The following is a 22,380-nucleotide window of genomic DNA, read 5'->3' on the forward strand; positions in this document are numbered from 1 at the left end:
ATAATACATTCCAGAAGAGTCAAGGACAAAGTCAATTTGGTTAAAGCCAAGGAACAAAAAGATGCAATTACAATACTTGGTATAGTCTACTGACTACCAACTAACAGGAATGATGTAGAGAAGCAAATAAAATTATAGAGGGGTGCAAAAGTTATAGAATAGTTCATGGATTTGCCTAGTGACAGCAGTAGTCAGCATTCAAAAGGGTTGATGAGATGTGACCTTTCCCAGATAAGATATTATTTTCTGAACTGCCATTTCAACTACAATCTACATATACTAGTAATAATTATCTCTCAAATAAAGCTGGAATTTTTAACAGAAAAAGTATTAAAATATACACAGTTTACTGAGGGCTGACTGGAATAAAAAAAACTCTATTCTCACTGTTTCATAAATAAATCAATGTGAAACCACTGAATATCGAAATTGTGTTCTGGATCTTTCTGTCATTTGTACTGGTGTGCTAAGCAATAACAACAGCAAACCTTCAGTTCAATTAATTAATGTGTGCTGACCTAGCCAATTTCTGGATGAGTAGTGTTGAGGCCTTACATCGGGTTCAGCAATTTAGCTCACTGCTGGACTAGACCAAGGAAATAAAACTTAAGACACTGCTCAGTGTATTCAGAAAGAAGTACAGACTGATGTACATCAAATGCGAGTGGATTTGGTGCTGATTGTCTTTGAATAGACTGCTTACAGATACTATCCAGGGTTATAACAAGAAGATTACTTGGGTGGTATAGCCAGGACCACTCAGGTCCATGAAGTTGTATAGCATTGTAAGTTGTTGCCTTCAGCAATAAACTATTAGAGAAGGAGGAAAAATAATGCATTTGACAGTGTTAGTATTAGGTGGCACAATTTAATCCAGGCAGTAATGGTCTTGCCTGATGACTGGAGGGTTGCCCACTTTGGGGAAGGCCTCTCATGTTAAATGCTACTCAGGCATTTAAATGGCCAGCAGCAGCAGGTCTTCCAAGAAATCAAGGATCTTGAGAAGGCGGAGATCCAAGAGTGGCCAGCCAATCACAGTGCCAGTAGTATCTCATTGTGGTCAGTACCAGCAGGGAGGTGCCAACAATGAACTAACCAGAGGCTCAGGATCAGTAAGGGAACCAGGGCACAAGTGAGTCAGAATGGGAATGGACTTGTGGAGAGGGGAGCACAGGTTGCAGTGGGGTGAGGGGGTGGGAAGAGGGACAGATGAAAGGGCAGAGTGGCTGTCAGTTGGCCACTGGGATGCCTGACGAAGAGGTAACTGCCTGGGAACTCAGAAACAAACCTGACAAAGTTTAACTTTTCAAGCATACTGTGACAACTGCTCAGTCTGCTACTGGGTGAATGCCAGGGGAGGCAGGATGAGGTCCTGAAGTGGGCATTACTTGCTACAAAAGCCCTCAATTGATGTTGGGGCAGGATGGCTGTACCTGAACCTCAACTAGGGCAGAGGTGGGAAGGTGACTGGGTACCTACCTCACATCTTCTAGCTCAATTATATGCTCCCTACTTCCAAAGCTGCCTCAGGGGAGGTCATCAAATTCGGCCACAATTAATATTATAAATTATATTAGATGTGCGTAGATTAATATTAGTATATTGATTTGTTTTGAAAACCCTCACAACTCACTGTGCTTTTTATCTTATTGTCATCTGCAAATGTGGATATAAAACCCTCTATTTCTTCATGGTCAACAGATGAGGTCTCTGCCCATTTCCCCAGGCATTATCACCAGTCACATCCTGACAATCAGAAACATTTTATCCCCACTCTGTCTTATCTTTCCAACCAATTCCAAATCTATGTAACAAGTCTATTCTAATGGCATTATTCTGGAAGATGTATTCATTTTACCCTTCCTTTACCTAACAGGGGGTCAGTTGTATGGCTGATTTGTGGTGCAGAGCAGCACTATCAGTGCGGGTTCAATTCCTGGGCTGAAGTTATTCATGAAGGCTCTGCCTTGTCAACTTTGCCCCTTGTCTGAGGTACAGTGATCTTCAAGTTAAAATCACCACCGGTCAGCTCTGCCTTCAAAGGGGAGAGCAGCCTATGGTGACTTGCCTTTACTTAATTATCACTGCATCATCTTGCCTTTCTTGATTTTCCCCAGAAGGGAAATACAGCAGGGGACTGCCATTGAGTCTTTTAGCTGTGTGTCTGATGTGTCAGTGTGAAGTGGGGAATTCATGTATATTGTTTTATTTCCTCTTCTGCCTTCATAAGACTTCCTAAAAAAAATTAGAATCCTGTGAGGATTGTAACTGGGCTAAAACCTTACACTCTGTATTTTTATAAAGATATATATATCCTTTTGGTTAGTTTCTAAAATTTAAAAACTGGATCTTTTAAGTGGCTGAAGTTATATCTGTCTGTGGCCTTTGAACAATAGGAGCTAATCAGGCAGTATTAGAAAAATGTGTATCTTGTTATCTCTGAAGAGATCTTAACAATCCCTTTGAATTGCACAGAACAAATTCAAAGGGAACTACACAAAGGCTATCTGCATTTCAGAACCAAGACTGACCAACCAGAGCCAACTAGTCTGCTAGGACAAACAGCCTTGCAACCTTTCTTTCAAATGTTTAATGGCTGGAAAATTAACAATTTCAGGAAACAGAAACATACACCTTTTGTCCAAGCAGAAGTGAAGAGGTGGGAGTCATGTGACATGAAATCCATTCCCCCTCCTCCCCTCCTTGGTGGAACCTGTATCATTGTCTTGTGGAGCTGAAAATCTCAGTCTGGCTAACAAGTTAGTGGAAACAAATTCCACCACAATTTTCAAAAGACACTTTAACAAAACATTTGCAAAGTTATTGGAAGAAGGCTGGGGTGTGGGACTAAATTGGACAGATCTTTCAAAGAACCAAGTGACCCTCTGCTGTGCTGTAAAAATCCATGATTCAAGAGTAAAGAATAAAATAATATGATTCCAAAATACCAACCGATTCAAAAACAGCTGCTTCCATACTACCATCAAACTTTTGAACGGACCTACCAGATATTAGGCTGATCTTGCTGTACACCCTAGCTATGACTGTAACATTATGTTCTGCACCCCCTTCTTTCCTTCTCTCCTGTGTACTCTATGAATGGTATTTTTGTCCGTGTGGCGTGCAAAACAAAATATTTTTTACTGCATCCCAATACATGTGATAATAAATCGAATCAAATAAAGCGTGCCAAGACTTTGACTGGGATCTGTGGAAAATTATGATATTTTACATCCGTAAATAAAAAAAGGGCAAATTAAAACAGAGGAAACATTTTGGGGCTGGAAATGTTGTAGAAAGGTAGAGGATAGCGTTGATGTGTTATAACCAAAATAGACGCATTGCCCTTTTAAGTATATTCATATTACTTGAAAAATAAACCAAGTGAAATTGCGGCTATAAAAGTCTTCCTTCAAACTGCTTGAAGTAAGATCCGTGGAAAATGTATTTAAGGATGTAAATTGTAATGCTGGTCACGTGTTGATGTGTAACAGATCGAGATGTATGTGCTCCTGTGCTTCCTTGATTCAGATGACTGAAGCTTTGGCTTCACCCATCAATATTCCTTCCGCCCCGGAAAATCCTCCCAGCAATTCCACATCCCACCTCTCGGTAACAACACAGTGTAAACACTCAGGCGAAGAGGGCTGCTGCATCACTTAGGACAACAGGTAAAACAAAAAGTCAGGGGCGTGATGCTCGCCATCCAACCTGATTAAAAGGGGGAGACACAAACAGATCTTCCCACTGCCCAAAGATCCTGATGGGACCTCTTCGCTGGAGCTGCGCTCTGTGTTTGCGAGCCATGGCATTTGTCTCCTGCAGGCTTTCCGCCACCCTGCCTACACTGAGCATCGGCGTGCCTGCTGCTGCTGCTGTTGCTGCTGCTACTGCTGACCATGGGGCTCAAGTCCAGGAATGGTGATGGCTCTGGCGATGCCAAGAAGCTGCGGGTGGGCTTCGCCGCGGAGTCCGAGCCCGGGGTGGTGGGACTGGGGCTGAGCTCCGGGGCGGACCGCGACGGCGCCTTGCTGCTGGATGGACGGGGCAAAGAAGACGGCAAAGCTGGAGCCAAGGAAGGTCTCAGCCTTCTGACCAAACCCCTGCGCTGCAGTCAACCGAGCAAGAGGAAAGCGACCTATAGAAAACTGCAGAACTTTATCTATGATGCGCTGGAGAGGCCAGGAGGATGGGCACTGGTCTATCACGCCTTCGTGTGAGTACCGCTTGTATCCTCTTTGATATTTGCTGCTCGCCTTTATTTCTAGGCACGGCAGGGGGATTTCACTGGGATTTCTTCCAGTTTTGTTACAATGACCGAATCTCGCTTTGTCTAATCCGAACATAAACCCTGACAATAAGGCATCTTTTCTCATTACACCCGAAGTCAAGTCAAACGCAAATCTTGACAGCCATTCGTTACCGTTGGTTCTGGTTAATTTCTCGTTCATTTACATTATTCAGTAGATGTTTTATTTTACTGATATTTTAAATTGTCTTTCTCCACGCTGTGTGTTTTTTTGCTGTTGTTGTAGGATCCTGTACAATTCCAGGTTAAATAACAAAAGCCCAATCTGTTTTGTTGCTGTGGTCTGGGTGCCAGAGAACCACACCTAAATCTGCTTTCGAGAAATTAGCCGTGGGTATGCAGTGCTGTGGAAGTTTAGCTGGCACTAGAACGCATCAGGGCATTGTTATTGGTCAACCTCACTACTGAATTCTCATCATCTTGCTGAGTTGGAGATTATGTGAAGCTGTAACGCCGAGTCTACGATATGGGGATCTCCCCGATAGTGATATAAAATAACTGACTTCAGCAGTTCCGCCTGCACTTCTAAGTTCAGACATAAGTGTGAGGGAAATTGTATAGGCTGATTGCATTTTCAAAAATCCTTCATATCATTTCGAGATGTAATCAGTTTTTTTTAACAAGATCCAGTTTTCATTACAAAATCATCCCCCCCCCCTCGCTTTCCAATGAGAATTGCACATAAATGGTGCACAGTGATTGCTGGAAATTCATGTTGACTCCTCCGTTTACCCAAAGTAAAGTTTGTTCCCCCCCCCCATCTTTCCCCATTTGTTTGTGTTGCGAGGAACGTGTCCTCTCATCATTCAGACCCCATTACCATTGCAATGGAAAGGGTAATCTCGTACACTTGTTATGTGCACAAGTGTACACTCTAATACAAGTACATAATATCAGGGTTCTCAATATTAAGCGAGAAAGCCATACATATGGGTGAAATAGTTTCCCAGCCTTGCTACAGTCTGGTGGTATCTTGACTCAGAGTGAAACTTAACCCTGCATGTAGTTCATAGAATATGATTCTATTATATCATCTGTAAACACACTTACGGATAATTAATGAATTTAATGAATTCCATTTAATGAATTTATTTATTACATTTATGATAGTTATTTCCATCCATTTATTTTTGTATAGTCAAAACTGTATTATTTCAGTTTAGTAGTGGTATTATTTCAGAAAATGTAATGTAAATATGAAAACGTTGAGTCGATGATGATGCAGTATGGTTTATGTTCATGGATGGAAAGTAAATCAAGTTCATAAGCTCTTCTGTTTTCATCAAATAATTCTCTTGTGCAGAGCCCAAACCATGATTTCCCCATTCCCACTCCCATCATGGCGTGGCACAATGGTTAGCACTGCTGCCTCACAGCTCCAGGGATTTGGCCTTGAGTGACTGTCTGTGTGGAGTTTGCCCATTCTCCCTGTGTCTGAATGGGTTTCCTCTGGATGCTCCAGTTTTCTCCCACAGTCAAAGAGCCCAAAAGACCAAAGATGTGTTGGTTAAGGGGATTTGTGGGATAAATGTATGAGGTTATGGGGTTAGGGGAGTGGGATGGGTCTGTGTAAGATGCTTGGTCACAGAGTCAGTGTGGACTCAATGGGCTGAATGGCCTTCTTCTGCACTGTAGGGATGCTATGATTCTTCTATTTGCTACACTCCCTATAAAGTGGACAGTGACTTTCTACATTTAAGATATTTGTTAATGGAGATTTGCACAATGTTAAAGAGGAAACTCTACAAATGTAGTTTTGTGGAATTAGCAAGTTATTTTGTGTTCTTTTGACCTATTGAATTGTAGCAGAATAAATAACTCCCATGCAGTGTGATTCAGACTATAAAGTATGAATCAAATTTCTTCATGGCCAAACTTAATACTGAAAAATTTGCTTGATTAAGAACTTTATTTTGTTTTCTTTTAGTTATATCCAATCAAAGTCTCAACCGGAGAGACATTACAGATCCAAGCTGACAAGGCAGTCTCCTCTTTTCCTGTCCTGGACTAGATCTACATGACCCAAACTGATAGAAGCAGGCATTACATCCCCTCTAGTGCTTAATCTTATTTGCATCTTAGCCAAAAGGCAGAGATGATATCGGACTTTATACTTTAAACAACTGGCCAAATATCACAGCATTTTGTTCACCTCTTTAACTGGCTCACCATGTTGCCTTGGGAGTGACACTGTCTTGTTCAGTATTGCTACTTTCTGAGCCTCATGTGTTTTGTATTATTGCATGTTATTTCACCTAATGTGACTCACCGTGCAATTGAGAGTGAAATTTCATCTACCATATGTCTGTATAAATAATCTAGATCTTTAGCTGCACCATTCCATTTCACTGCTGAAACCTCTTTATTCACAAATTCAACAATCTCACAGCTGATTCTAGATTATTTATGTAAATTAAACCCAGCAGTAGTGCAAGCCATTAGACCTGCAGAGCTCCCCCTAGCCTGACAAGAAATCTCATTGTTTCCTGTCCTTCAGCTAGTTCTCTATCCAATTTCCTATTTTACCCTGGATGCATACGGATCCTTATCTTATGTAATAGAGGCATGAGAAAGAAGGATGTTATGACAAATCCAAACAACACTGTCAGCTGGATTATTGTGTTCAGTTTTGGGCACCACATTTGAGAAGCTGTTTTCTTGGCAGAAAGGCCAGTGACCAAAAAGCATAGGTTCAAGATGATTGCTGATAAGAATAGTGACAACATGAGAAGTTTATTTTTGCACAGTGAGTTGTGATTTGGCATGCACTGGTGGAAGAAGCTTCTATAATAAATTTCAAATGGAATTTGGATAAATACTTGAAGAGGTTTTCCTTAAGTATAAGCCTTTTATATGGAACCTTATCAAAACCCTTTGGAAGTAACAATACCAAGAAAACCCAACTTTTAACATCCTTAGATGGTGGAATTATTGACATGTTATTTTTCCTCACTAAATCCACGTTTTTCTTAATTCTTGGGATATTTCTGTACATGCGTTCCTCCTGCTTATCTCAAGAATGGGTTCCATTACTTTGACTCCTAAAGCAGGTAGGCTCATAAACATCTAATTTCCTGGATCAGATTGGTTTCCCTTTTTTAATGTATGCTAAGGTTGATCAACATTGAAGCTAATTTCTTTAAAACCACTAAGTCTAATTGCTGCTTATAAATATAGCCTGAGGTTACTTGGGAGTTTCATTGCTGAGATAACTTTGGAAAATGCTCGGCTGGAGGTTAAAATGCTGGTTGCTATCAAACTGCATTTCACAGATTGTTATGCATCTCTAATGACTGTGCCATCTGGAGCGTGATGTCTGACTGGTGCTGACATAAGAACATAAGAAATAGGAGCAGGAGTAGACCATACAGTGCCTAAAGCTTGCCATGCCATTTACTGTTGATTACAACCTATAAGTCAACCTGGTGTATAAGACCATTTTTCCAACTGCAAAAATTGTGATTTAGCATATACTTGTTTGCAAGCTGACCCACTGCATTTTTAGTCATGGCATGTTATACGCACAATAGTCATCATTCTTTATTTTACACAATAAAATGCATATTTACATATCTTGTAACTGGACGCAAAGGAGAGAGCAGTCGATATGGGCTGTGTTGTAATGTTTAAGACACATCCACAGAGAACATGAACACTGAAGAGAAATGATTCTTCCAACAAAGCAAATGAAGCATGAAACTGGTTTCAAGCTAAAAGTTGTAACATTTGCAAACTTGTTAAATATCCATGCTGCAGCAAAGGAACTCGATGTTAAGGGAAGAAAAGAACTGGCGCGGGAATAGAAGATGCTCGAGATCAAATGTGCTCTGAGAACGGGCCAGTCAGTGGCTTAACCTTGAAAAGCATGTATCAAAATGGGTCCTCACAAAGCATTGAAATGGTTACTTTGTTACTCAAAATGCAAAGCATGTAACAGCTTGAGTGTGCCAAAATCAAATCTTGGATCCAGCAAAGGTTTCAGAGCAACAGCTAATTGGTGTAGCCACTTTTATGGAAGAAAAATGTCCAGTGTTGTGGCTATAGACCAAAATCGCTCAGAGACTATCAAAAGGCCTCATTATCAATTTAATAAGAACAGAACATAAGAACATAATTTCCAGCAATTCTTCATCAGATAGTGGCAGAAACACAAGTACCCATCATGCCACATTGGCAACATGGATGAAGTGTCCATGAATTTCAATATACCAAGTAACTCAACTGTGAAGTGAAAGATTGAAAAACAGTTCTAATGAAAACCACAGGACATGAGAAGACAAATTCATGGTAATACTAGCCTGCATGGCTGATGGAATTAAACTAAAGCCTATGGTAGTTTTCAAATGTGATATCATGCTGAACATCAGGTTCTCTGCAAGAGTTTAGATAGATGAGGGTGGGGTAAAGTTATAGGTTGATAATGTGAGGACCAGGCATCCTGGTGGTTTACATAAAGTATATGTGTGTGGGATATATTCAAATCCCATGTAACCAGTGAGGTGCTTGTGAAGCAATTTTGCCGACACTGCAGCTATACCAGGGGGTCCAACATCCATTGTTCAACCTTTGGATGTGTTCCTTAAGTAGCCATTGATGTTTGTGCCATATAGAATAGGTGGATGGTTGATGGAGAAAAAACTTCATAAAAAACTGGGAATATGCATATTACCTTGCATGATGTTTTGTAATAAAACCGTGAATGCAATTAGTGTACAAAGTCAATCATTGGTCAGATCACTGAGAAAATGCAGGATATCCGATTCAGTAGATGGAGAGGAAGGTGATTTATTGTGGAGTGATGGTGCTGAAAGCATCACATCTGATCCACACTGGGATCCCTACGATGATGCTAAAGACTCAGAATGAAGTTGATGAACTCCTTGCATAAGATGTCAAAGGAAATGAGTTGGATGGATTTTAAAATAATACCTTTTGCGCAAATCAGTTTTTCCATAAACTACGCAACATTTATAATATGAATCATCTTTTTTTACATTTCCAAATGGCGACCATGTTGCTCACATTTTATACTGTGTACAATCAACCCCCATTTTTGGAATGATTTCTGGAGGCTTCAATGGTAGACTTATACACTGACATTCTCGGCAATAAGATCATGACTAGACATTAACCTCCACTCCACTTGATTTACAGAGAGTTTAAAAATGTATTGATCTCAGCCTAGGGTGTACTCATGAAGGAGCAGCCATGGCTTTGAAATATGAAGTTAATATGCTACCTACATAGACTTGAAACCAAGCAAATTTAATACTTCTGGTCTGGCATAAGCATTCATTAATTCTCTCATGATGTAAACGAAGTACTTGACAGACTGAGTCCCTAGAATATGACATTCAACTACTAGATCCCCCAAATAAGCAGTAGGTGGGTAGGGAATGGTGAAGAAAAGAGCAAATACATAGACAAATTTCTGAGAAGTACAAAAACAATTAAACTGATCTAATTAAATCAGGATCGAAGCATTGTAAAAGGTATAGGCTGGTGGATCTCTTACCTTTCACGAGAGGTGATGGGAATGCAGCTTCAGAATTTTTGAGATCAGATGAGATCATTTGCTAAACTTCTTTTCATGGCTGAATAAGCTTATTCTGGAGTTGTAAAGTCTGTCAGAAGTACCACACGTTAAGTTGTCCCTTGATGGTAATGCTGGCACCTTGTTTGTACAGCTGATTTGATTTATTATTGTCACATGTATTAATATACAGTGAAAATTATTGTTTCTTGTGCACTATACAGACAAAGCATATCCATTCATAGAGAAGGAAAGGAGAAAATGCAGGATGTCGTGTTACAGTCATAGCTAGGGTGTAGAGAAAGATCAACTTAATGTGTGATAGGACCATTCAAAAGTCTGACTGCAGCAGGGAAGAAGCTGTTCTTGAATTGGTTGCTACGTGATCTCAGACTTTTGTATGTTTTTCCCAGTGGAAGAAAGTGGACAAGAGAATATCCAGGGTGCGAAGGGGCCTTGATTGTGCTGGTTAGGGCCTGCTTTTTGTTATTGTGGTGGTAAGTTTCTGTCCACACCTGGTTTCACCATTTGCAATTATCATGATTGTTGAAGGCTTTCATATCTCTTCTTGCATCCTTGAATCGGTGATATGGGCACTGTGCCAATCTGTTGTCATGGGCTGTCTCCCTGTGAAGAATATCCCATCCTGTGCACATGCCCAAGTTCACCAATGCCTCCTTTCCTTGATCAGCAGTAGCATGCTTGGCATGTTTGCCCTAGAAAAGATTGCTTCATTGGTGACTGTGTCTTTCCATGTGATGCCAAGGATGTATCATATTCATTGGTGATAGAAGTTATTGAACTTTTTTCAGTCGGTTTCCAGGTTTCTTTGCCCACAGCAATGTGCTGATAGAGAGCCTTGTAGATGAGGATCTTGGTCTTGTGGGTCAGTTTGTTTTCCATCCCTGTCCTGTTAGTTGACCAAAATTGATGGCTGCTTTTCCAATGCGTGTGCTAAGATCTTTTACAGATGCGAAGTGTCAGTGGGTGTATGAGAGAGTGAGTGAGTGTGAGCAGGGCCAGAGAGAGAAATCATAGGCCTTGGTACTTCTCCCATTTCCAAGCCTCTTTATCCCTCCCTCCTTCTTTAACTCTTTCCCTCAGTTATGCATGATATTATTCCCCGTTTGGCATTCACCAAACAAACACAGGTCTGAGTAAAATGATATAGCCCGTTGTTGGCATCTGGTTGCAATTATCATTGGTATACATGCAGCATGAGTCATTAATATTAAGAGTAGCAATGATATAAGAACATAAGAACAAGGGGCACGAGCGAACATTTCAGCCCCTCGAGCCTGCTCCGCTATTTAATACGATCATGGCTGATCTCATCTTGACCTCAACTCCACTTCTCTGCCCATTCTCAATCTTCAATCCATTACTAATTAAAATACTATTTCCTTAATTTTGGTCAATGCCCCAGCATCTACTGCAACCTGGGGTAATGAATTCCATAGATTCACAACCCTTTGAGAGAAATAATTTCTCCTCATCTGTTTTAAATCTGCTACCTCTTATCCTAAAACTATGACTTCTCGTTCTCAGTTGTCCCACAAAAGAAAATCTCCTCTATGTCTAACCTATCAATCCTCTTTAGTCTCTTATATACCTCAATTATATCTCCTTTCCTTCTTCTAAACTCTAAACAGTAACAGCCTAAACTGCTCTACCTGTCTTCATAAGCCAAACCTCTCATTTCTGGAACTAATCTTGTGAACGTCCTCTGAAATGCCTCCATTGCATCTATCCTCAAGCAAGAGGACAAAAACAGTGCACAGTACTCCAGATGAGGTCTCACTAATACCTTGTACAATTGCAGCAACACTTCCCTAGATTTATACTCCATTCCTTCAGCAATAAATGTCAAAATTCCATTTGCCTTCCTTACTAACTGCAGTACTTGCCTGTGATTCATGCATGAGGACACGCGGATCCATATGCACTGAAACACTCTGAAGTTTTTCTCCATTCAGATAACGAGTTGCCTTTCTCTTTTACCAACCAAAATGGATAACTTAATGGATCACACTTATCCATGTTAAACTCCATCTGCCAAATTTTGGCCAACTCAGCTAACTTACTGATGTTGAGTTGTACATTGGTTATTTGTCTTGTTGCTACTCACAGTACCACCTATTTTAGTGTCATCTGCAAATTTGGCTAAAGTATTTTCTATCCCTGTGCACAAGTCATTAATATAGATTGTAAATAGTTGGGGCCCGAGGACTGAACTCTTTGGCACCCCATGAGTTACATATTGCCAACCAGGAAAGGATCCATTTATCCAGACTCTCTGCTTTCTGTTGGTTAGCAAGTCTTCTATCCAAGTTAATAAATTACTCCTTAATCCCATGTAATCTTATCATGTATATTAATCTTTTGTGTGGTACCTTATCAAATGCTTCTGGAAGTCCAGACACATTTCATTTACAGCACCCCCATCACCCCATTTTACATTATCATTTGAATGGGTGCAAATTGAAAGAGGTGGGTACTCAGTGAGACCTTGGTCTCCTCATGCATCAGTTGTGGAAAGTAAGTGTGCAGATACAGCAAACAGTGAAGAAGGCAAATAGTATGTTGACCTTCATAGCAAGAAATTTGAGCATAAGCATCGGAACATTTTACTCCAGGCCACATCTGGTATATTGTGTGAAGTTTTGGTGTCCTTATCTGAGGAAGAATGTTCTTGCTGTAGAGGGAGTGCCACAAAGGTTTACTAGGCTGATTCCTGTGATGGCAGGACTGTCATATGAGAAACTAAATCACTTAAGATTATTTTCATTGGAATTTAGAAGAGGATCTCATAGAAACTTATGACATTCTATCGAGTTTAGACAGGGTCGACTCAGGAAGAATGTTACTGATTGAGGTGGGGTGGGGGGCCTGGGGGGGATGGAAACTCCAGAAGTAGGGGTTGTAGTTTGAGGATAAGGGGTAAACCTTTTAGGATGAGGTGAAGAAAATTTTTTTCACCCAGAGATTGATAAATATGTGGAGTTCATAACACAAAAAATAGTTGAGTACGAAACATATTGTGATTTCAGAAAGGAATTAAATAAATTCTTGGGGCTTATGGGGCAAGGTGATATCAAGGTATTGAATTTGAAGATCAGCCATGATCATGATGAATGGTGGGGCAGGCTCGAAGGGCTAAATGGTGTATTCCCCTGCTTCTATTTCTATGTATGTTTCTATGTATGTTACATCTTCGAGGACCTTTAGCAAATTAATTAAACATGAATTACCCTTCATAAAACCATGCTGACTCTGATGGATTGCATTTTGACTTTCCAACTGTTCTGTTATCACTTCCTTAGTAATGGATTCTACCAATTTCCCAGTGACAGATGTTAATTTAACTGGTCTGTAGTTTCCTACTTTCTGCCTCCCTCCCTTTTTGAATTAGGGCATTTTATATTGGCATTTTTCCAATCCACTGGCACCTTTTCTGCATTCAGCAAATTTTGGATTATTATAACCAGTGGAACCACTATTTCCGCTGCCACTTCCTTTAAGACCCTAGGATGTAGGCCATCAGGCCCTGGAGATTTTTGTGCATTCAATGCTCAGCAACTTTTCCTTATTGATGATGTTGTTCCAAATGCCTTCCTTTCTGATACCTCTGCATTACTGCTTACTGTTGGGATGATACTAGCATCCTCTGCTGTGAAAACTGAGGCAAAATACTGATTTTAGTGTCTGTCATTTTTGGATTCCCCACTATTATATCCCTATTCCTATTCTCCAGAATACCATGAGTCCTATTCTATCATTTTGATTCGAAGTGCTGGAAGGACTTGAAATGAGGATTGTTTCAGATCTGACTTTTAGACCTGTTCTCAGGCACCTCCATACACACTCTGCCTGAAAAAATATCAGCAATTACAAATCCTGCTGTCAAAGCCTGTGGGTGGGGCTTAGCGTGCCCGAAATCCTGCAGCTCTGATTGATACCTCCAACTGCGCATGCACAGAAAAAAAAGATAGAATGCTGCTCCCCTACCACATCGTGTCTGGGCTGGATAATGCTACCCCCAGCCCACCACAGACATTACTCCACTCCCCCCAGTGTTACTGACCCCCTTATCCTCCACCCTCTCACTACCCAGACCAATCGCGGGCCCCTTCCCCCTTTCATTGATCACAGCCAGAGTGGCAGCAGCCCCTACTTCCCCCTCATTCTTTTCAGGCATAGTGGCAGCAGACCACTCCTTTCTCTGTCACTGATCACAGGCAGAGAGTAGTGGACCCCCCCCACCCCCACCAATCTCAAGCAGAGAGCAGTTGGGTCCATCTCCATACCACCCCCCCCAACACACACACACACACACACACACACACACACACACAGAGATCTCAGAGAGCAGTCGGATGCTCGACACTTACCTCTTCACTAACTGGAGTGTCTGAATCGAACTTTTGTAGAGCTGTCAGCTTCTGGATGGGCAAACACACTGGTAAAGGAGGAAGTGCTGGTAATAGACATGCAGCCCATTAAGTCAATTTAAATGGATGCAAATGCATTTAAATGGTCATCGCACCCATGAATGCGGGCCCGATCTTAGCCATTTTTGGGCCTTGGTAAAGGGGGAATCAGAGTGGAGGTGGGCATGGATTGCGCCACTCACTTCACTTCTGACTTTACCAAGCTTTCACGCCCGAAAACGGGCACAACTTGATGGTAAAGTCAGCCCCCAACATTCATTTTCACCATTCTCTTCTCTTTTATGCATTCTTTTAGCCTTTGCTATCCTTTTTTATATTTTGTGTGAGTTTTTTTCATAATTTACCTTTTCTCTTTTTATTATTGTTCTAGTAACCCTTTGTCAATCTTTAAAAGTTTTCCAGTCTTCCAGCCTGCCACTGGCCTTTGCAATAGATTTTGTCTTTACGTTGTCTTTAACTTCCTTGTTTAGGCATGGATCTTTCTTCCCCCTCTTACAATCTTTATTCCTCTCTGGAATGTATTTTAGTTGGAAGGACATGACTATCTCCTTAAACATTTGGAAATAATCATCAACTGTCCTACTGTTCAGTCTTCCAGCCCAGTCCAGCTGGGCCAAATCTGTCCTCATGGCTATGTAACTTCCTGTAACTCCAGAACTCTAGTGTGGGGCTCCAGTTTCTCACCCTCAAGCTGAATTTTGAATTCTATCATAGTCTGACTTCTAGAGGTTCCTTAACTATGAGATCATTAATTAATCCCTTCTCATCACACAGCACCAAATCCAGAATAGCATCCTTCCTGGTTGGTTCAATAACATATTGCTCCAAAAAACAATCTCTAATACATTCAGTGAACTCTGTCTCAAGGCCATCCTTGCCAACTTGATTATTCCAGTCAATACGCATCTTAAAATCACCCATGGTTATTGCCATACATTTCTTACAAGCCCTCAGTATTTCTTGTTTATTCTTTGTGCCGCTGTGGAACTACCATTTGGGGACCTGTAGATGACTCCCACCAGGGTCTTCTTTCCCTTGTTTCTTTTATTTCTACCCAGATTGATTCTACATCTTGATCTTCAGTGCCTATATAATTCCTCATTACAGCACTGATCTCTTCCTTCATTAACACACTAATACCACCTTCTTTCCTTTTTATTTATTTTTCTAAAATATTGCGTATTTTTGGATGTTCAATTCCCAAATCCAGTTTTCCTGCAATCATGTCTCAATAAATGCCACCAAATCACACCCATTTGTCTCTATTTCTGCTGTTCATTCATTAATTTTATTCTGAATGCTTTGTGCATTCAGATACAGTGCCTTTAAATTTGCTCTGTTATCAAATTTCCCTTCTCTTGCATGATTCCTTGATGTAACGCAGTAGGGTTACTTTCTGAGAGCTCGATAGGTGATCCCACCGTGACTATTAAACAAACCAGAAAGTACAAATTTTCCTTTAGCAGCATTGTTCAATATTGTTAATTTGACTAGAAAATATCCATTAGTTATTTATAACATGGTGCAGACAGTAACACTGATTTCAGTGATCACCTCAGCTTTCATTAGCATGTTCTGCACATTATACCAGATGGACATGGTGAGAGTAAATTCATATTTGGGAAAAGGTTCAACATTTGCAGCTCAGATAATCTGCACAAGATTTTTTCCATTCTGTAGAAGAAGTGGAAGATTTTCTCCTGATTGGGGTGTGATATTATTCAATATAATTATTTTAGACAAGGGTTATAATTAGATTCTATTTTACAGGAATCTTAAAGAGTAGAAAGATCAAATGCCTCCTGAGCAACATAATGAAACAATGGAACAACAGTGAGAAGTATTGGAGCCTTCAGGTGCCTCTGTGACACAAAGTTTAAGAGGTCAGAGGACAAAGACTGAATGGGTTACAGTTGTTTTTTGATCAGCAAGTGTGAAGCCTCTGCTGATTTCTGCTTCTCACTATGAAATATTTTCAATATCTGCTATGCAACACAACTTTATCAAAATATTTCAAGATCTCAAAAGACACAAGTATTGCCAAGGTAAAGTGGGATAATGGGTAAGTAGACAAAAGGACAAGTTTGAAGTCAATGGAAAAGACACTTGACAATCAAGTGCAGTGTGAAACCAGGTCCATTATGAAACCATTACATATGGTAGATGTGAGTGCCCACCTCTCTCAATCAAGTGCAGTGTAAAACTGGTTACAGATCCACTATGAAACCATTGCATATTCCTTTCTAGATAGTTTCACCCCACAAGACCCTCTCGGTAATCTTCCATTAGCAGCAAAATAAACGTAACTCCTGTCATGATTCCATCCTCTCTTCATAAGATAATTTAAGGATGACAAAGTCCATCAAGCCCAGTTCATCTCATCCATTTCTAGAATTATGTACACACATATGTATTAGGAAAAGGAGAAGGCCATTAGGTCCCTTCAACCTACTCCAGCGTTTGATAATATTGCTTACATTAATCAGTGACTGCAATTCACAAGTACTTAATTGGCTATAAAGCTTCTGATTCCCACTTTCATATGAATTCCACCAAGGCCTACTTGGAGTGAGCACCTCCGGGGACAAATGCAAGAATGATATTAGTTAAACCCAACTCTTTAGCTCGGCTGCAGCCTCCTCTTGCTTCATGGGTGACCAGGACCTGGGGCCTAGTCTATCTTTCCAATTCGACTTCCTAAGCAAAAAGGCAAAAGTAGTTTTATTAATTAGCTCTGTTGCTTGGCACTTCTTAATAGTTTTTTTTATTAATTACTCATTTTACAGATGATCAATTTATTGCTTTGATAGTGTCGTTTTTTTTCATGATGCCATGACTTTGTTTTTGGAAATTCATGTTTAATGTTGTGCCAAACCAGATCGCTGGCAGTTGCTACTGGGTTTCTTGCTGAAGGAGAATGCAAGGCTCACAAGAGTCTGATTGCTTTTTGAAGGGCTGGCAAAAGGGATTATTTTTGCTCCCATAGAAACAGGAAGTGTTGGAAGTGATCAACATGTATCTGTGCTGAGAAAAATAGACCAGATTCTACTGCCCCGTCCACCATGGAATCAGAGTGGGTGAGGGGCGGGCAATAGAAATGTCCATTGCCTTGGGCGGGAATTTCTGGTCGCGCTCTAGCGAGGCTGTAATATCCCGCGCATAGAGTTCAGTAACCCTTTGTCAGAATTAATGGAATTTGTGGATCTGAAGCATTGACACTGCTTCTCTCCACAGGCCCTGCTTGGCCTGCTGTGCATTTCAGCATTGCCTGTTTATTTTCGGACTGCCAGCATCTGCGGTACTCTGCTCTCCTATTATTTGTTCCATGCTGGGCATTTTAGAGTGTGGTTACTTTCAATTTAAAATTAGAAAATATTTATCACTCAATGCAAAGTATAATTTGTCTGTTAACAAAGCTCACTTGTTTGGATGGAAGCAACGCATTATTGCAGGTGAATTTACTGGAAGGTTTTGCCACTTTTAAACTTGGAAGTGAAACCAGTAGTCATGCGCCAATAAAATATGTCGCTATTAGTCCAAGATTCTCACTTGTACATAGGATTGTTGTTTGCAGCGCTTGAGGTTTAATCCTATTGGATGTTGCTGTCTGGATATTGCATAGGGCTAGATTCAGAGAAGAAGATATAGCTACACATTATGAATGACTGAGTTATGTGACAAAGGTTGTAAAGCATATCATTCTAAAACCTGGGCTTTCAATGGGCTTTATAAAGAGAGACATAGCGTACAAAAGCCAAGAGGTTTTCTCAAACTTATGTGAAGGAATACGACTCCACTGTAACTAAGATTCCCAATTCTGGGTGCCAAAAGGGTGCGAGGAGGAAGGTCAGAGGTCTATGAATAGTAAAAATATCAGGCCCCAGGACTTCTCTCCCTTGGCCTGTGTGGAGGCACATTCCTTCCATGTCACAGGGAAAGCATAGGCCTGTAGAATAGGGAAACAACCAAACAGAGTAAGGTCTGAGCTGGAGCTGTGTTTCACCAAATTCCTGATCTCAAAACTGTTGAAGGTGGAGCCATCATACTGACTGGTGCCGTGCATGTTATCATGGAAGGACCATGTGAGATGGAAAAGCCTGGGAGGACAGCTGGTTTTCTCTAGTATCTGTAGATATTGAAGGCTTAGAATTCTTACATGCATGTAGGAAAACTTGTCTATAGTCAGTAAATAGCAAACACAGCAAGGAAAATGGCAAAAGCAAATTGTGGCGGATGGTGAAATTCTGAAATAAAAACAGAAAATACAGGAAGTACTCAGTACTTCAGGCAAGATCTGTGGAGAGCAAAGCTGACTTAACATTCCAGGTGTGTCACTATTCACCAGAAGAGAAAAGGGCAATCCTGGACTGAATTTTGGGAATAAAGATGTAGTTGGAAAGGTTATCTGTGGGAAAGCATTTTGGTAGTAGTACCATAATTCAATTATTCCAAGTGAAGTCCTGGAAAAGGACAAAGATGGACCTGGAGTCAAAGTTGTCAACTGGGAAAAGTTAATGTTGCTCTGCCAACCTGTGAGTTAGCGAAAAATAAAGGAGGAACAGCTACTTATTGCAAACTAACATCAGAACAGACAGCTAAGAAGAGGTGAAAATTCAGAACAAATGTGTTCTCAGAAATTGACAGGATGGAGCTGCCACATCTAGAACCCTCTGCTTTCCAGGAGCATAGGGGAGAGGAATAAGCCTAAAAGAGAAACTGGTCAGATTCTGAGAGCTCACTACTGCAGAAGCTTATAGCACAGACAATGCTCCCCTATCTGGATATCCTCTATGGTGATATGTGGGAAGAGTGCAGAGATTGCTAGCCTCCAGGCTCTATTCTTTAATTGATTGCTTAATTGCTGAAAGTTCATTTGCAGAACCCCAATTTAATTTTCCTATGTTGCTGGTTTTACTTCTGGCTCTTCCACTGCTCTCTGCAAAATGCTTTGGCATCCATTATGTGGTATGCCTATCCTGGCACTTGGGTGACAATGTACTATTTCAGATCCTTGGTTTCAGCTACAAAAACACTGGCCTAATTCTCTGGCTGTGGCATTCATTAATACTGCTATGTTTCTGCACTTCACTTCCAAATGGCAAATACTTAACATATTTGTAAATAATAGTTGCACATTTTGTTGATACAGTTATGTCCTACAGCTCTTCATTTTTTGTAGTAGTGCGCCATTGTGTGTCCACACATTTCTAAGCTCTAATTCTGTTGTCATTTTTATCAGAAAAATGGGTACGTTTTGATTTCAGTGCCTTTTTTCTGCATTAAGGAAATTACATTGGTAAGTAGTTGCACTTTAGCATATTTTGTTGACATGCGTGCAAATGCTTTGCCAGAAAATGCATTAATCAAAATGACCAAAGTAACACCAAGCAATTCCAGTGCCATGTTCAGACGCAGGGAAAAATACATGATTAAAATTGAAATAAAATAAAATCCCTCAGGAAGCTATGTAGAATGTGATACATTATCATGAATATTTTACAGACAAATGAGTTTTTTTTCATCATTTATACATCCCAGTGTCCAGCAGATAATGTTTAAAATGTCCTGTGATGGCTCAGTTGGTAAATCTATCCTTTAGTTTAGTGCTCAGCCTCCAGGTTAGGTCCCAGAAAAAGATGTGACAATTTTAACAGGAGTGTGGAAGCAAGATGCGCCTTCACATATACCTTACTGTACCCAACTCTGAAAGACCAGCTTGAGCATTGCCACCCTCACAACTAGTTTTTCCTTTTGCACAACTTGTTGCTTTTGCTCTGCATCACACAATGTTAAGCCATCCACACAACTAGTGTCACAAACAAAAATAGATCCTATTGTTCTTTTGGGAGAATGTTGAAAGTGTGTTGTATTCCAATTGAGATGATGTTATCATCTTCAGATGTTACTATGACCTGACACATTTCATAGTTTGGTGGGATTGAGAATCCTTTGCATAACTAACTAAATAATAGCAATGCTTTTGTCTGTAATGCTAAGACCATGGCCTCAGAACTTGCCTCCAGTGAATTTAAGAATAAGAGTAGCATTGAAGGGCATATTTGCCAAATACCTAGTCTAACTAATTGGAGATGAACTTATACCATTCAACAAAATTGATGGTAAAAGAGTGAAATGGATTGTATAGCATCTTGCTGATTACAGGTGCTCAAAATCAAACTTGTATCAATATTTATACTTTTACCAGAAGTTTTCTTTTCAACCAGTGGTGAGATTAAACAGGGTGACAGCTGTGTGACAAGCAATGGACAGATTCTTTTTTGGGGGAAATCACGGCCAATATTCCTTTGACCTTTCTCTCTCCTAAAAACACTGTCATAATGGCGAGAACACTGGAGCGATCTGGACCGCAATCGTCCCACGCAGTCATTTTTCAGGAGAGTGGTGAGTTGTGCGCTATTTCTGGGAGCAGTGGGTGGGGGGTGCTGCTAAACACACTGGTGAGCCTGGATGCAAAGCATTCGGATGCTTTTTCAGAAGGGCACCCCAATCTTACATTGCACTGTGCATCTCCCCACATTGGGAGTTCCCCCATCAGCGGCATGTTTCCCCACCGTCTTCCCGACATCAGGCACTGGGACCCTCCCAATGGGCTTCCCTTCATGACACCTCCCACTTAATGCTGCCGTCCCACATGACCCTCCTGCACACTCCCCTGAGTATGATACCGCCCCCCCCCCCCATAGACCCCTGAGAGGATTAATAATCACATAAGTTTAAAAATCACATAAACTGCTACGAGAAAATCAAAGGTCTTTATAAAAGTCTTCAAAGATAAGCACCAAAGCCTTTAGTCTGAGAGAATTCATTAAATCAGACATGTGGAACTGAAAGAAGGGACTGAAATCCACAGACACTGACACAAACTTGAGCATTACTGATAACTTGTAGCAATGATGAATTAGGTCAGCTAACATGATTAAATCTTCACGCTGATTGGATATTATAATTAAGTAATAGAGGCGATTGTGATTGGTTTTACTATCTGTACCTTATGAATGATGCAACCTTAATCAATATCTGTGAGTGAATAGAAATAACTCTGATAGCATGATTGGTATATGCTAACTATTTGTAATCAGATTGTTTAAGAAGGGGAACAGAGACTTTGCCGGGAATTATAGACCGGTGAGTCTTACTTCTGTTGTGGGCAAGGTTTTAGAAAAAATTATTAGGGATAGGATTTATAGTTATTTGGAGTGTAATGAATTGATTAGAAATAGTCAGCATGGTTTTGTAGCGGGTAGGTCGTGCCTTACTAACCTTATTGAGTTTTTTGAGAAGGTGACCAAAGAGGTGGATGGGGGCAAGGCAGTTGACGTGGTATACATGGATTTTAGTAAGGAGTTCGATAAGGTTCACCATGGTAGGCTTCTGCAGAAAATGCAGATGTATGGGATTGTGGGTAATCTAGGAAGTTGGATCAGGAATTGGCTATCAGATAGGAGACAGAGGGTGGTGGTGGATGGTAAATATTCATCATGGAGTACAGTTACGAGTGGTGTGCCTCAGGGATCTGTTTTGGGGCCACTGTTGTTTGTAATTTTTATTAATGATCTGGATGAGGGTATAGTTGGGTGGATTAGTAAATTTGCTGATGACACCAAAATTGGAGGTGTGGTAGATTGTGAGGAAGGGTGTCATAGTCTGCAGGGAGACTTAGATAGGTTGCAGAGCTGGGCCGCGAGGTGGCGGATGGAATTTAATGCGGAGAAGTGTGAGGTAATTCACTTTGGTAGGAGCAACAGATGTGTCGAGTATAGGGCTAACGGGAGGACTTTGAATAGTGTGGATGAACAGAGGGATCTAGGTGTGTGTGTACATAGATCCCTGAAAGTTGGGAATCAAGTAGATAAGGTTGTTAAGAAGGCGTACGGTGTCTTGGCGTTTATTGGTAGGGGGATTGAATTTAGGAGTCGCAGTGTAATGTTGCAACTGTACACTACTCTAGTGCGGCCGCACTTGGAGTACTGTGTGCAGTTCTGGTCCCCGCATTACAAGAAGGATGTGGAGGCGCTGGAGAGGGTGCAGAGGAGGTTTACTAGGATGTTGCCTGGTATGGTGGGGAG

At 40.8% G+C, this 22,380-nt stretch overlaps 1 protein-coding gene across 1 annotated transcript in view; it reads left to right on the forward strand.

The window, feature by feature from the left end:
• Nucleotides 1–3,899: 3,899 nt before the first annotated feature.
• Nucleotides 3,900–22,380, forward strand: part of kcnq3 (potassium voltage-gated channel, KQT-like subfamily, member 3) — a 312,879-nt gene continuing 294,398 nt past the window's right edge. Inside the window, exon 1 of the mRNA XM_080194945.1 lies at nucleotides 3,900–4,216. Coding sequence (XP_080051071.1) covers nucleotides 3,900–4,216 — 317 coding nt within the window. The remainder of the gene's footprint in view (nucleotides 4,217–22,380) is intronic.

The sequence above is a fragment of the Carcharhinus amblyrhynchos genome, chromosome 8, assembly GCF_965287045.1.
Source record: "Carcharhinus amblyrhynchos chromosome 8, sCarAmb.v2.hapA, whole genome shotgun sequence".
NCBI classification, from domain to species: domain Eukaryota; kingdom Metazoa; phylum Chordata; class Chondrichthyes; order Carcharhiniformes; family Carcharhinidae; genus Carcharhinus; species Carcharhinus amblyrhynchos.